Source organism: Danio rerio, chromosome 11 (assembly GCF_049306965.1).
Source record: "Danio rerio strain Tuebingen ecotype United States chromosome 11, GRCz12tu, whole genome shotgun sequence".
NCBI lineage: Eukaryota > Metazoa > Chordata > Actinopteri > Cypriniformes > Danionidae > Danio > Danio rerio.
The window spans coordinates 27,492,330-27,508,645 of record NC_133186.1 but is presented as its reverse complement, the minus strand read 5'-3'; the positions used below and the strand labels follow the sequence as shown (position 1 = coordinate 27,508,645).

The window sequence follows — 16,316 nt, the reverse complement described above, 5'->3', positions numbered from 1 at the left end:
TCTGTCGGCTCCTTCATTAATTGATTTATTTTTTCTCACAGTCTGAGAGCGCATTTCCCCACACATTGTGAATTTGAAGAGCTTAGTTTGATTAAATGTTTTTTAGAACGCTGAATGGATTTAAGAGGGCTAACTTGTTTGTATTTACCATGTAGATGTTTCTGCTGAAGTGAAAAAAGGATGGTAAACCAGTGTAGTATTTAATAAAGTAGCTTGTTTTTTTTACATGTTCATGAAGCTAAATCAACATATTTAGGTGATTTTTATTTTTTTTTGCTTTTAATACTTAATCTTATCACAAATCATATCTTATTTTTCCTATCACTTTCTTTCTTTTTTTTTTTTTTTTTTTTACACAAAAAACAGTTTGGCTAGCTCTTGTTTTAATTGCATTTTAGTCTATGATATTGTGTTAACATTTTACGTAATAGTTAAACATCAATAAATTGTTACAATATAAATAATATTAAGTCTTTTGAAAAAACCTGTATTGTAAAAAGTCACGCCATTAAGAGTCCTCAAAAATTGCATCATTTTATTTAAATGTTTTCTCCTGTAGTGTACTTTATAGTTAGTGACTAATTTTACTGTCTCCATTATGCAAACGTTCCTCTCATTTTCATTATCGCTAATGCAATTAAAACTTTGCTTGCACATATTTTGTTCACAAAATTATCGCTATAATCGTCAGCTATAAACTACATTACACCATCAACAAACAATACTGTTGTGCATATTATAATATCACAATACAGTTCTGTTGCTTTAAATGCTCAAGCTTGGTGCATTCTGATTGGCTGTTTGTATGTTTGGTACTTTTCAGCTGGGATAAACTCCAGTGCTTTAGATATGCTGTCGGTTTATTTGATTTTAATGTCTTTGATTATTCTCTTCACTTGTTGTAATACTGGTAATAGAGAACAGTAGTGCAGGAGTTGTTGCTTCAACAATAGCATTTTTTAGTTCTTTGCTTCTTGTCCTGTTGTGTGTTTGTAATCTGGACGTCTCCTCCATTCTCCACATGGTGACTTTTAAGCTGTAATGAGAGAGACAAAAAGCTAAATGATTCTGCTTATTGCTCATGTTCAGTCTCAAATCCAAAACTTAACTAAATATTTGTTAAAGTTATGATAAATTAGGGCCTGTTCTTATTAAGAGAGAGAACTTTAAATGTAACTATGGGGTTCATTAGTGCCACATAATTTTTCCTTCTTTGTTTTCTTCCCATTTATTTTTTTTTATTACAAGTCAACATAACAACCTTAAATTTGATGCACTATTATTCTTCAAGATGAAGATGACTAAGGTAAAGAAATCCGGCTATTTATGTGCGTGTGAATTCTTCCGATTAGTATATTATGTGACAGCTAATGTGGGACCCGCTGTGGTCAATCATAAGCACGCGATCATAAGCACAATATTCATTCATTCATTTATTTTCTTTTCGGCTTTGTTCCTGTAATCTGGGGTTTCCACAGCAGAATGAACCACCAACTTATCCAGCATATGTTTTACGTAGTGGATGCCTTTCCAGAAGCAAACCCATCTCTGGGAAACATGCGCACACACACAAATACACTATGGTCAATTTTAGCTCACCCAATTCACCTATAGCGCATGTCTTTGGACTTGTGGGGGAAACCCATGCAAACACAAGGAGAACATGCAAATTCCACACAGAAACGTTAACTGACTCAGCCGAGGCTCGAACCAGCGACCTTCTTGCTGTGAGGCGAACATGCTACCCGATGTGCCACCGCGTCGCCCCTCGAATCTAGTTTATAAAGAAGCTTCACAAAGCAAATTATAAGTATTATAAAAAAATACAATTATTTAGCTTAATTGGCCTGCAGTTCTCAAAAGCAGAAAACTGAAAAAAGGGATTTACAGGACTCCAGATTTACCACAACAGATGTATTCAAGTTCTTTGCTCTACACTGTAAAAAAAAAAATAATACATTTTTAAGGCAACAAACTTCAGGACATTTTTGAGTTGACGTAAATCGAGTAAAGTGCAGTAATTAGGTTGAAAGTTAAGTCAACTCAAAAATGTCCTGAAGTTTTTTGTTGAATCAATTTTTTTTTTTACCATGTACTACAGTTTAAAAACATTGTAGTATTAAGTTACTATAGTATTCCTTTCATACGGGTTGTGAAAACAATGTTAAAACTTAGATTTGCGAAATACAAAAAAATTGGAACTACACAAACAGTTAAACAGATAAAAAGACAGTTTACTTGGCTTTGATGAGACAGCTAAAGAGTTTAGATGCCAAACCTTTTTTTCTAAAATAAGCATTTTTCTCAACCACCTGTTTATGTGCAGTTATTTCACTTTAAAGGCAATGAAAATAACCTATTCATCACCATCAAAGAGAAATTACAGAACCTACACATTGGAGAAAAATGCTCATTTTAAAAGTAAAGTGGCAATTGTGTCTGAACAACAGAACAATATATTAATCAATTATTATATAATCACTTAATCATAACATCATATGTTTTACTTTATTGTAACTTAATAAACTAAGTTATTCATGTTCCAACTTAATACGTTATGAATGCAGTTTGAAGTCAGGTTAACATAATATAAGTTCAATTAACTCATAAGGGCGAGGCACAGTAGGTAGTGCTGTCGCCTCACAGCAAGAAGGTCGCTGGTTCGAATCTCGGCTCAGTTGACATTTCTGTGTGGAGTTTGCATGTTCTCCCTGCCTTCCCCTTCCGGGTGCTCCGGTTTCCCCCACAGTCCAATGACATGCAGTACAGGTGAATTGGGTAGGCTAAATTGTCTGTAGTGTATGAGTATGTGTGAATGTGTGTGTGGATGTTTCCCAGAGATGGGTTGCGGCTGGAAGGACATCCGCTGCGTAAAAACTTGCTGGACAAGTTGGCAGTTCATTCCGCTGTGGCGACCCCGGATTAATAAAGGGACTAAGCCGACAAGAAAATGAATGAATGAATAAACTCATAAGGTAATTTGATTCAGCTAAAAGGCAGCCAGGATATTTTACAGTATAGGTCTCATTTGTAAACAGACCTTTCGCTGTACAACTTAAATTGAACTCACATACTGCAGGGCTGCTCGGGCTGCGCTGTGGAAGGTTTTATCCACACCAATGTCTTCCTTAGCGCTACTTTCAAAATATTCAGCTCCGATATCAACACACCACTTCTGAGCTTTGGATGTTGACACCTGTCAATCAATTCAGCCATGAACAAAGTGACATATGAGGATGACAAAGCCAGTCTTGTGTTGTATTGTAACTATAATTTTGTCAGTAACCAAAAAAAAATTTTTTGTTTAGCTTTTTTTTTTGGCAAAAATCATTAGAATTTTAAGTGAAAAGCATGTTCTATGAATATAGGTATAAATCTCCTTTTGTAAAAGTTAAAAAATATATTTTCTTTAGTAATGTGCTTGGCTAAGAAAGCAAATTCTTCAATATTTTGATTTTCTTTAACCCTAAAAATCTAGATTTTCATTTCTCAGCCAAATATTGTCTAACAAACCATAAATCAATGCTTATTTATTCTGCTTTCATATAATGTAAAAATCCTTATTTAAAAAAGAATTGACATTTGTTTAGTGTTCCTGGATCACAAATAATATCCTACAGCTTACAATATCTTATAGCTCTAACCTGACGATGATCCAGGTCGATTTTATTGCCGAGCACAATAAAAGGGAACGCAGCTGGGTCTGAAGGACAGGCCTGCACCAGGAACTCTTTCTTCCAGACGTCCAGCGCTTCAAAGGAGACAGACGAGGTCACATCAAACACTAGGAGGCAGCATTGAGCTCCACGATATAATGAACTACCCAGGGAATGAAACCTCTCTGTGCCTGCAGTGTCCCAGATCTGCTGCAAAAACAGCCGGGCGTTGCATGAGTTTGTTGTTTCTGACGCTTCAGTAAGTTCAGATGAAGGACTTAAAGGGGTAGTTCACCTCAAAATTCAAATGTTTCATTGATTCACTATGCATATTTACAAATTAGTTTGATTTTCTTTTTTTCTGCTGAACACAAAAGTGGGTATTTTGGTTAACTTTACATTAAGGCTGTATTAGCGAAATGTTTGCTAACATAAGCATCAAACAATATTTATTATGGTATGTATTCATATTTGTCAGCCTTAATAAAAATATAGTTGTTCAGTGTTAGTTTATGTTAGCTCACGGTGGATTAACTGATGTTAATAAGTTAATTTTGATTAAGAAATGCTGTACTAGTGTTGTATATGATGGTAAACACATAAACTAGCATTCTTCAAAACATTAGGCTAACTTACTCTGTGTTCAACCGAAAAACAGAAATTCATTAAAGTTTGGAACCAGCTTGAGGGTTATATAAATGTGAGAAAGTTTCTATTTGTTAGATGAGCTGTTCATTAAAATAAATGTTTCTCACCTGAAGAATCACTGGTCTTCTATCAACAGTGATTTCTTTAGTTAGGAAATCTACCCCAATTGTGGCACGATACAAATTAGTAAATCGATGGTCAACAAATCGGGTCATAAATGAAGATTTTCCCACTCTGTTCGGATAAAAAGAAACAGAAACAACAAATTACACAAGAATTACCTTGAAAAATATGCTGTTAGCAATAATATTGAGAAAGCAGTAATAATGAATGCACTCAAACGTTTAGAAACACAAAGAGCTGTTGAGGTTTGATAAGCTCTAAGATGATTTTGAGAATTTTCAAGTGATTACTGATCTATTTGTTTTATTTGTTTGTAATTACACTTCCTACAGTAGGGTGAAACTGACTAGGTTGTTTGTAAACTGAAAACAAACACTGAAGCAATATGTAATGTAATGTGTTATTAAGAGAAATGGACTATTTCAAACTAATATTACAGAGCTGGATTTTATAGTCTCTAAGCTTTTGCAAACATATGCATAATACAACCAGATGCTTACTTTTGTATTTACAACTTTTTACTTCCAATAAAAGAATGAGAACGAAATTAAATTGTATACCCTGTCACCAGTAACAATGCTATGGTTTGAAATAACTGCTTTGCATCTAGTCTAAGCAAAGTCAGACCTTACTGTCCTAATGAAATCATTAAAATTAAGACATGATCATATTTTATTTTGGCAAAATAAGTGTGATCTAGAGGCCTTTGCCTTTCATAAAAGCCACTTCTGATACCAAATGATCAACTAGAAGTCAAGTTGTTATTTGTTGTTCCTAAAACTTGGATAGACAAGACTTGTGTCCGGTTTTAACAGTATTTTTAAATTAGTGAATAAAAGTATCACATATTTTCTGAAACATCAAAACGTTGTGGTGTCATCAATGTATTGCATATGTAATGTACAAAAACGTATGCATGTGTGGCTGCTGTAATAAATAAAGAGGAAAAGCAGATGCATTTATGTAAAATGCATGCAGGTCCACATGTACGTGCTTTACTAAAAAAGTTTAAGGCAAAAACTCACCCAGAGTTTCCGATAAGAATCAGTTTCAAGTGTGGTGTGTTCCACTCAGTCATGATAAAAATAACCAAAGCTGTCTTCAGAAAAAGGAGCTCATCGCAGTCAACACTTCTCTTTGCTTCATTTCAGCCTCCAATGTCCTGTTCGTATCACTCAACTATAGGAAAACACAACTAAATAGCTAATGGTTAACCATCTTGCAGTGTAAGGTAAATAAACGCCTTGCTAAACAGGCGGCGAAGGCTAAAAAAATGTGGGACACGTTTTAAATGCCATGATCTGGTATTTAAGAACTTTAGGTCAACATAATAGCATTGCACTTCATTCTCTTACAATAGGCCAAAAGTGACAAGTTTTGAAATATTAATTCAGCATTATCTAATGCATTAGTATCAACCATGAACTTCTTATCCTGGTTCATAAGACTATATATTTAATGTTTATATATTCAATGTACAAATATAGGATTCAATGTAGAAATGCAATAAAGTTGACATGAAATAGAGGTTAAGATCATCCTTTTTTCTGCTTTTTATTTGTACATCCACTTAAAACAGTGTTGAAATAAGTAGGGTAGAGCATGATTTCATTCTTTGGTAACTGATGCAGTAGTTTTGCAGTATGTTACCGTATTTTAAAGTTGCATTGTGAAAATTACTGTGTATTTTACAGTATAAATATACATACAATTCTGTAAATACAGCAAGATAAATGGTGCTGTAAAAGTAAATACGGTATTTTTGCTGTAATTGATTTACAGTAAGTTACTGGCAAACTGCTGCCAGAAAGTTACTGTAGATTCCACAGGAAATTGTCAACAATGTATTTAAATCAATTTTCTCTGTGATTTTTTTATACATACATTGTTTATAACCAGAACTATACACAAAATTAAGAAGAGTACATTTTAATTTCATGCCTAATTTAGAACATGAAGAAATAAACAATCAAGATTAGTGATTCTTATGAGTGGAGATTAGCAAATTAAGAATTTCTTTAGTAAATCACAGCCACAATTTCTTAACATTTTGGTAATTGTGTATTTTTGAAGGGGTACAAGTACAGATGTTCCTTCGTCAGTAGCATCTGCAAAGTGTGCCTGCAGCTGTTGACCACTGGGTGGTGCTTTTATCGTAGACTTCATGTGCAAAAATGTATCAAAAAGCATAAACGCATGTAGCTGCCATTTACACTAGTGTGTTTTCATTTTAAAACAACAGCTGGTCGAAAATCACATACTTCCATAGTAGTTTGCTAAAAACAGTATGCGAGCCCAGTAGTATGTCTGAATCCATAGAATTCAAAAAACAGGATGCGAGAAGTACCCGGATGACCTACTACTTCCGGTGAGATTCTGAAGTGTGCATCCGATGCATGCTACGCTAACCAATGATGCCCTGTGAGAGAGTAGGGGTGAAGCGACGCCACTCAAGCGGGTAGTTCATGTGATCATGACAAAATGGCAGACGTAGTATGTCCGAGTTCAATTCATAATGCTCACAGTCATACTGTATAAAACATACTTTTCTAATGGCCGAGTATTTAAATTCAAATGCAGTACAAGTTTTATTATGATTATGTCTGACGACCAGACATATCGATTAACGATAATGGAGCATTTGAAAACAGTGAAGACTTTTAAAAACTGAGGCACGGCTGTCTAAAAACTGCTCTTCTGAAGGGTTTGTATTGTTTATATTGTTTCCTGATTAGTCAAAGCCCTCACATATAACCCTTATGCAACTGGTATAAAGCAAGAACAAATGCTTGCAAAATATGTGCATGTCCAGAGAGCTGGACATGTCACATTCTCATAAACAGCCAAATTTAAAGGACCTGTGTCGAGAATTGCTTTGAAATGTGCTTTTTTTATTTGATGTTTGAAATAAACTCAACTGAAACACATAAAGAGGGTGGGATATAGAGTAGTGCCTCCCCTTTTTGAAAAGCAACCAACAGTGCTTTGTTTTATCGCAGCTCTACCAGTAAAAGAGGTTGAGCTCAAATGCATCATATAAAAAGCAAATGAGAAGTGTCTTGAAAGGAGTGGGGCATGTCAGATACTAGCATTTGATTGGTCAAGATTTGATGAGAAACTCAAGTTAATGTGAAAAATAATCTGTTATCAATGTTTTGTAGCAAACTAGTTTATATATATATATATATATATATATATATATATATATATATATATATATATATATATATATATATATATATATATAAATGTACTGATACTAACATCTATTAATAATATTTTACTTTCACGCGACCTTTAATACACCACTTTTAAAATGGAAACACATAGTGTAAATGCAGCCTCAAGAATAAGATATTGTAGCTAAGGAATAAGTACTACTAATTAATGAAAAACCTACTAGTAGCTAAACAAATAAGTAAACCGCTTGCCATGTTCAGGTACAACAAACAAAAACCCTCTTACAGATTTTATATCAGTTTAATTTTCAAACTGACAATTAAGAACATGTCTTGGTTTAGTCAGTTTGACTGATATTTGATCACAATAATCTCCTTCAAATTCTTTTAAATATGTATGTAAATAATATAGTTTCATACATTTGACAATAATTCAGTACTATAAACATGCCTATGTTACATGTACCCATATGTCATTGGAAACAATTTACAGTACTGTTTTGTCAGAGCAGCTTTTCATGATTACTCTAAATTTCAGAATATACAATGAAACACAAAATATGAAGGCAAAGCAATGGGAAAAAAGGTCCTCACATGGGAGGTGTCTTGTTGTGTGTCAGTTAAGGGTGTGGAGGCCAAAACTGTAAGTTATAACAGTGAACATTTAGAGCAGTTCTTTTCAACTGAAGCGTGGTTTTGACAAACTCACCTCGCAAAAACACAGACAAACTTAGACAGTACCTTTGAGTCACACTGTATTACTTATGGGAGCTGTGGCTTTGAGGTCAGGTACACATCCTCTTCAAGTCTTCAATTTCACCTCTGTGCAAACTTTCATTTCAAGCGACTGTCTGTGAATTCAACCAATGTTTGGGTTAAATTTGCTTCAGTCATTAAGTTAAACAGATAGTTTGCTCAACAATTCTGTCATCATTTACTCACTCCACTTGTTCAAAAGCTGTTTGAATGTCTTTCTAAGATACTCTGAAGAATGTTGCCATTGATTTCCGTAGTATTTTTATTCCTGCTATGGATGTCAATGGCTGCTTGTTTACATCATTTAGAATGTTTTTTGTTCAACTTGAGTGTGATTAAATGGTGAGTAAATAAAAATTTTGGGGCAAACTGCCCCTTTAGGCATAATTTAAGTGGTTTTTAAATACATAGAAAGGCTATTGAGTGCAAGTAAAGTAATTTGGGTAAAATAATGCTGTTTTGTTTTGTAATGTTTTTTAAATATTAATACAGGAACCACAACATCCATGATTTCATTTTATTTATTTTCATTTCACATTTCACTCATTCATTCATTTGTTACTTTTTGGCTTAGTCCCTTTGTTAATCAGGGGTCACCACAGTGGAATGAACAACCAACTTATCCAGCACATGTTTTACACAACAGATGCCCTTCCAGCTATAACCCATCACTTGGAAATTCATCCACTGTGCTATCCACTGTGCCACTGTGACGCCTTCTAACTCACTCCTTCTAGCTAAAATAAACCTCTCTACCACTTTAATTGAAAATATTGTCATTTTTCAACCAACCTACTCGATTTGTTACAATATTTTTTAATAACTGACGTATGATTATTTAGCATGTGTGTATTACAGTGTACAGTAGATCATGGTGTGTGTATGCTTGTGTGACAGCATCAAAACCAAGATCCTTAATATTCATGACCCTTCCAAATATGGTCAAAACCGAGCTTTTCTGAGTAAATCTTGTGGTTATAAATGAGCTTATAAAACCATTTCTAGAGAATTTTTGAATGAGCCTAAGCTACAAAATTACCATGTAGATATCAGAGAACAATTTTAAAACACATTTAAAATCAAAAAGCACAAATGATTTACTTAATGGAGTAAATAACTTTATAACTTTATAACTTTAATATTTTTCACTATTAATGTTAGGTAATGGATTAATTAAGTTTCAATCGAAACAATACTGTAAAGTATTCAACTTTATGCTAATTTTGCAAATAAATTACTTTGAAATATTTGTTTACTCCAAACATTTTTATATGTAAAAATGTGGTTCTATTTGTTATTATAACCTGTTAAAGTAGTTTTTTTAATCTCATGTCAATAGCGCGATAACACAAAAGCTTCAAAAATTATTGCAACCAGAAAAATGTATATTGCCATATGAGTTTTAATCAACATCCCAGCAAACAATTTTTTGTTGCATATGTCTATTAGACAGCTTGGGCTGTCAGTGAAAATTTAAGACATCTAAGAATAGCCCAAAACTAGACTAGTCATCAAATAGACAGATTAGACAGAGTTTATGTGTGTAGTCATTTATTTCTGTTAATTTGATTTTTACTGACAGCCCTAATTTAGCCTTGTTTTAGCCAAGATGACTATGCTAAGACATCTATTAGACATCTTTTAAAAACAAAAAATGCTTGCTGAGATGTATTTGCTAAATATACCGGTAGTGGAAGGAAAAACAGTCTGACAATTATTTCAGCCTGATATACATAAGGCATCTTACAGTCTGCAACCCATAGACAAGAAGCATTCAGTGTTCCCTCACTCACACTTATCTTCGGGATAAGACTTTTGACTGGAAATGATTTTACAGTCTTGAGGATGAGATGCACAAATATCTGGGAATGAGGCTAAGCTAAATGCTAGCTATCACACTTGTTACGTGGACTACCTGAAACAAATTCATCGCACCTTGGGAAATAAAACTGAATAATCCATCAAGGCGGACAGAAAGGCGGTTCTTTGAGCTGTTCGCTCATGACACCATGTGCTCAGCTGTGCGAGGCAAAGATAAGAGCCTGCATTCATGGAAGTGTCTTTCTCTGGAATTGGAGCACTGCCCCAAAAAACCCACAACTGCCCCAATTTAAAGCCTTTTTGCCACCCTGACCAGTAACTGGCCCTAAAAGCGCTCTTGTGAAACTTTAAGGATCCACTCAGGCATTACATATTTGTCAGTTCCTGGTTTGGATGTTATTATACTTGGATGTTATTATATAAGAGAAGTGTACTGTCATTATTGACACCCATTTGAAATAATCTCTGAATTGCAAATCAACTGAATAATGAATGTGTTGCATGCATATATATGCTCATATTTTTGTCAAATTAATTGTATGAGGAGAACAAAGCACATCAGTCTAATCTAATTAGGTCTAATTGAATTCACCAAAGTAAATTTATAACTTTACTAAAGTTATTTTATATGCATTGAAAGCATTTTATATGCTAGATGAAGGATTTAAATTGAAATAAAGTAAAGCTGTATTAAGTGTGTGCGCTTTGTTGCCTGAAACCCCCTTTTCTGCTTTTACCTTTATATTAGTGCATTACAAACTGTAATTGTTACTAAAAAGAAATATATTATGAGAATTGTAGTCATTACATGAATTAAAAACAGTTTTCTGGCTGTTTTGAGATTTGAAATTTTTTTATTTGTGATCCGATTTGTTTCTGCAACAGATTTGAATGGGATTATTATGAAATAAAAACATATTTAGTTAATTTTTTATGAACAGGAGGGTGTTTACGAGGTAATCAACATCAAATATTTAATTATTCAATACAAATGTAATGTTAAAACGAATACATTATTTTAAGTATGTGAATATTCATAACACAAATTACACATAGTAAAAATTTAAAGGTAATTTAAGAGGAAAACTGAAGTATGAGAAATTAATTAATCATGAATAATGTACAGCTATGCTAAGAGTATCATTTGTAATAATGCTATACATACAAAATTTTTTATTCTGATTATTGATTGATCATTTTATAACATACAGTGTATGTAATTCAGATGACTGTGCATTTATATAGGCTGAGGCTACTACAATTCCGAGCATCGATATCGCAATGTGTGTCCGCAATAGTCCCATTACAAGATAAGCAATGTTGAGTGGGAATATTAAGTGACCAGGAAGCACAGGTCATAACACATGAGATTTATGAAGACTGCAGAATTTTAGCACAATTGAGTGAAAGTTAATTTTATGTATGTGTTAAGGCCTGTGACTATGTAAGCACGATGTAAGAGAGTCCAAAGTATTTTAATTAAGTATAAAGGAGTTTAATAAAGGTTCACTTTATTGAACAATGTAGATGATGAAGACTGCATTGGTAATCTACATTTGATTGTTCAATTTCTGTAACTGAATACTGTTAGACTCCAGCCAGAAAACAATAAATCACTTCTGTTTATTTCACTTTGAATATTTGCTCCTTTGTGTTTGTTTATGACTGTATTTAGTTCGTTATATGTATTTAACATATATGACATAAAATACATTTATATTTCACTCCATATAAAACCATTCCCTACAATCTAAAGTCTTTGCAAAAAAACCATCTGGTCAAAATTATATCTCTATATATTATATTTTAAATATTGAAGAGACAAAAATATCACAATGTCAAAATGTTCCAATATTGTGCAGCCCTACTTTGAACCATTAAAAAAAGATCATTTGAGAATTTTTGTTTATTATTTTTTAATCATACAATGAAGGTCAAATTTAACCAAAACAGTTTTTGTGTTAAATATTATTCTATATTTATTTTATTTTTAACATAAAATAAAATAAATCCTGATAGAAACCATGTTTGAATGAACATGAAAATGAGTAAATAAGGACAGAATTCTAGTTCTAGGGTAAACTATACAGTTTTTGTATTAATAAAGTTGGTGGAGGTAAATGTCTTTATTGAGTAAGTCACTGAATCATTTATTCATTTGATTTGTTCAAACAGTTGATTCATTTAGAAATTCATTAGAAATCAAACTGCACTCTTTATGAACGACCCGTTAAACCTTTAGTTTATGTGATTGGAATCAAAACCCCACTGTGTGTTAATCAGATGAATGCTGAAAAGCACAGACAGGTTTTAATCCATCATGCCATTCCTTCTAGAAAGCAGACATTAGTAATGGTTTTAATTTTTTAATTTTCAGCATTATAATAACCACAAGCACATTTCTAATGCAATGAAATCATATTTGCAAACCAAAACAGCTGATTCTTAAAATGGCCTACACAGAGTCCAGACCTGAATGTTATAGAGATGGTGCAGTATCACTTGAAAGAAAAATAAACATTAATCTTAAATCTAAAGAACTTAAATCAAAAGAAGCACTATGAGAAATGCTTAAAAGCCTGATTTTACATAGCACATTATTTAAAATGAAACCTCAGGACAGTATACAGAACAGTTCAAATACAGTATACAGTAAACTGAACAGGTCAGGTCACACCAAATACTGACAAGTCATTTTATTCTGAAAATATCATTTAGATTAAACCTCTAACAGAACACCTAAAGAGACCAAAAAGTTGGCTGAATATAAATAAATATACCACTGCTTTGACGGCTCTAGACTTTTGCACAGTACTTAAATGCATTCACAATTAGCTACACACGACAATACAAAAGTAAATCATCATTTAGATGAGCTAAGTAAACTATGAGTTGTGAAAAAACACACCATTGTGTGATGAGCAGTGAGGGTGTCACTGTAGCTGTGAATTTGTTCATGTAGTGCCATTACTAGTTATACGATCCCCAACCTCCCACTCCAATCTAGATAGCTTCTTATCACAGTTCAGCAGCAGCGCACACACACAGAAACACACACACAGCCACATCCCTCAAAACTGGTCTTTGGAGACTTCTTTCTCTTTGACCGTTTAGTTTTTGTGAGCATAATTAAGCTACTCTATATACTATAAAATGTGAGTAAATGGACACCATAGATGTCTAAATAAATAAACACATAAATAAAAAGATGACACTATCACATAACGCTATCAAATAGCTTCATAAAACATAACTTACAACTTAAGATAATATTCTATAATTATGTTGATTTGTGACGCACTGTAAAAAAGGATTACTGCCTTAAATTGATAATTTGTTAAAGAAAATTAACTTTCCTGAACATTTATTGTATTAATATATTACAGTACGCTCATAAATACATGTGAAACTGCAGCCTCATATTTTTTATATGTTTTGATGTATACTATCACACACAAACTTTTTTTAATAAATAAATAAAAAAATAATAATAAATAATAATAATAACTTTTTTTAATAATAATAAAAAAAATAATAATAATAGTACATATATTTGTTTGTATGCAAGTATGCATATTATGTATATTTATTCTGCTGAAAGGAGATTAGTTTTCTTTAACACATTAGTTTTAATAACTCCTTTCTAATAACTGATTTCTTTTATCTTTGTCATGATGACAGTAAATAATATTTTATTAGATATTTTTCAAGACACTTCTATACAGCTTAAAGTGACATTTAAAGCCTTAACTAGGTTAATTAGGTTAACTAGGCAGGTTAGGATAATTGGGTAAGTTACTGTAGAACGATGGTTTGTTCTGTAGACTATTGAAAAAATTGGCTTAAAGGGGTAATAATTTTGTCCTTAAAATGGTGTTTAAAAATGTAAACTGCTTTTATTGTGGCTGAAATAAAACAAATAAGACTTTCTCCAGAAAAAAAAATATTATCAGACATACTGTGAAAATGTCCTTACTCTGTTAAGCATAATTTGGGAAATATTTAAAAAACAAAAAAAAAAATTCAAAGGGGGGTTAATAACTCTGACTTTAACTACACACACACACACACACACATACACACGCATTTCAGTGACAAAATATGTTGTAGGTTTTGTCTTCATTGATATAAATGTGCGATGCATTTCAAAAATCCATATATAGTCTATGCAACATATTATATTGAACCAAAATAAGTAATATGCAATATACTGTTTTATATTATCCAGTATATTTGAGTATTTATATATCGAAGTTTAGATTCCTAATGTAACAATATTTATGAATTATATGTTTAAGTTCTAAAACAGAACCTCATGTAAATCAATAACATGGTGCTTGGTACAGTATGCTTAATAATACATGAAAAACTGCAGCTTCATATTTAAAAATGTAATTGTATGCAATTACATGTACAATTACAAATAACGTTTGGTAATGTGTACAAATATATATTTATTAATAGAGGGTATAATATATGTGATGCACATGCGAAAAAATATCACACACACACACACACGCACGCTCGCACACACACACATTTCTTTATGCATATGTACACAATAAAACCCAAAATGTTAAACTCAAACCATTTGAGTTACTACACTCATTTCATTTAATAAAGTTGACTGTTGGGTTTTACAGTGTATCTTTTTATTAATTTATATAAGAACATGTGTGCATAATATAAATACATTTATTAACATCATTATATATGTGGCTTCTGCTTTATGCAAATGCTGAAAGTCAACGAATTGAAATCAATTAAGCATTTCAGTAACATAACATGTATTGTAGGTTTTGTCTTCATTGATATACACATGCAATGCATTTCAAGTCATTCATAATTGATGCATTATATTGTATTGTACCAATGTAAGTAATATATAATATACTATATTATATTATCCAGTATATTTGAGTTTAAAATATTAAAGTTTAGATTCCTAATGTAACAATACATATATAATATGTTAAGGTTCTAAAATGGAACCTTATGTAAATCAATAACCTGGCGCTTGGTGAAGGATTTGCTTCTCTGGATCTCATCCCAGTTTCCCTGAAAATTATAAATGCACAATGGTGGAGGGAAGTTGAAAGTGTTTTGCCTGTCAAATGAGAGTGACAGTCTTAGTCCTGTGCTCCGGCAGGCCGTTCTGCGTCCGTATCTCTCACCATGATTGCAGCATTTGAGTTTATTTGCATTACTGTTCTTTGCTGAGCTGCACCAGGGAAAAGTGCTTTTGCATTTTCATTCGCTTTGTTCACAGTCACCGTTTCCATCCCAAGTGCTCTTTGTTAACACTTTGCACGCCATTTTAATTGCCAAATGTATTAGGCCACAGCATATGCTTAATTCTTTTAAACAATGAAACTTTATTAATGATGTGCTTGAATCATAGATACTATAAGTTTATGGTTGTTGTAAAATTAGGTTTCTCTGGCTGTCTGTGGGATTTTCCCAGCGCTGTTGGATTTGCGTCTTTATCTATATTTATAAGTGAAGCCATTTTATATAATCTCTGACAGTATTTTATTTAGATTAGAAATTAAATACTAGTGTTTTTTGTCTTGTTTCTATAGTATTATTACTATTTTTTTGCATTAATTTACAGAAGATGCCTGATAAACTGAATTTAGTATAATAATTTAAATACCAAAACATCATTAGGTACATTTAAAATACCAATCATGCAAAAAAATAACCCTTTGACTGCACATTTACCCAATGGGTGTCCATTTTTGACTTTTTAAATAATGGTTTACACACACATCATTGCTGGTTTACAAAAAAATCAAACATAATTCTTTTGCACGACTACTCTGAATTTTGGTTTCATTCATTTTCTTTTTGGCTAAGTCTGTTTATTAATATGGAGTCGCCACAGCGGAATGAATCGCCAACTTATTTAGCATATGTTTCACACAGTGGATGCCCTTCCAGCTGCAAACCATCACTGGGAAACATCCATACACTATGGACAATTTAGCCTACCCAATTCATCTGAACTGCATGTCTTTGCAGGAAACCCACACAAACACGGGGAGAACATGTTTGGTTTAATTGTAAAAAAACAACCAGAAAGCATAATAAATGAGAATCTCAAATATTTTTACCGCATACTTCAAAAATA

General features: G+C 32.6%; 1 protein-coding gene across 4 annotated transcripts; it reads right to left on the bottom strand.

Moving 5' to 3' along the window:
- Window positions 1–520: 520 nt before the first annotated feature.
- Window positions 521–5,586, bottom strand: si:dkey-13a21.4. Of its 4 annotated transcripts, none has more exons than XM_073915852.1 (5): window positions 5,453–5,586; window positions 4,412–4,538; window positions 3,645–3,866; window positions 3,071–3,196; window positions 521–1,036 (listed from the first exon to the last, which is right to left on the bottom strand). In XM_073915852.1, exons 1-5 carry the CDS (start codon window positions 5,503–5,505, stop codon window positions 944–946), a joined length of 621 nt encoding a protein of 206 aa, XP_073771953.1. In that variant the 5' UTR covers window positions 5,506–5,586; the 3' UTR covers window positions 521–943.
- Window positions 5,587–16,316: the final 10,730 nt, after the last annotated feature.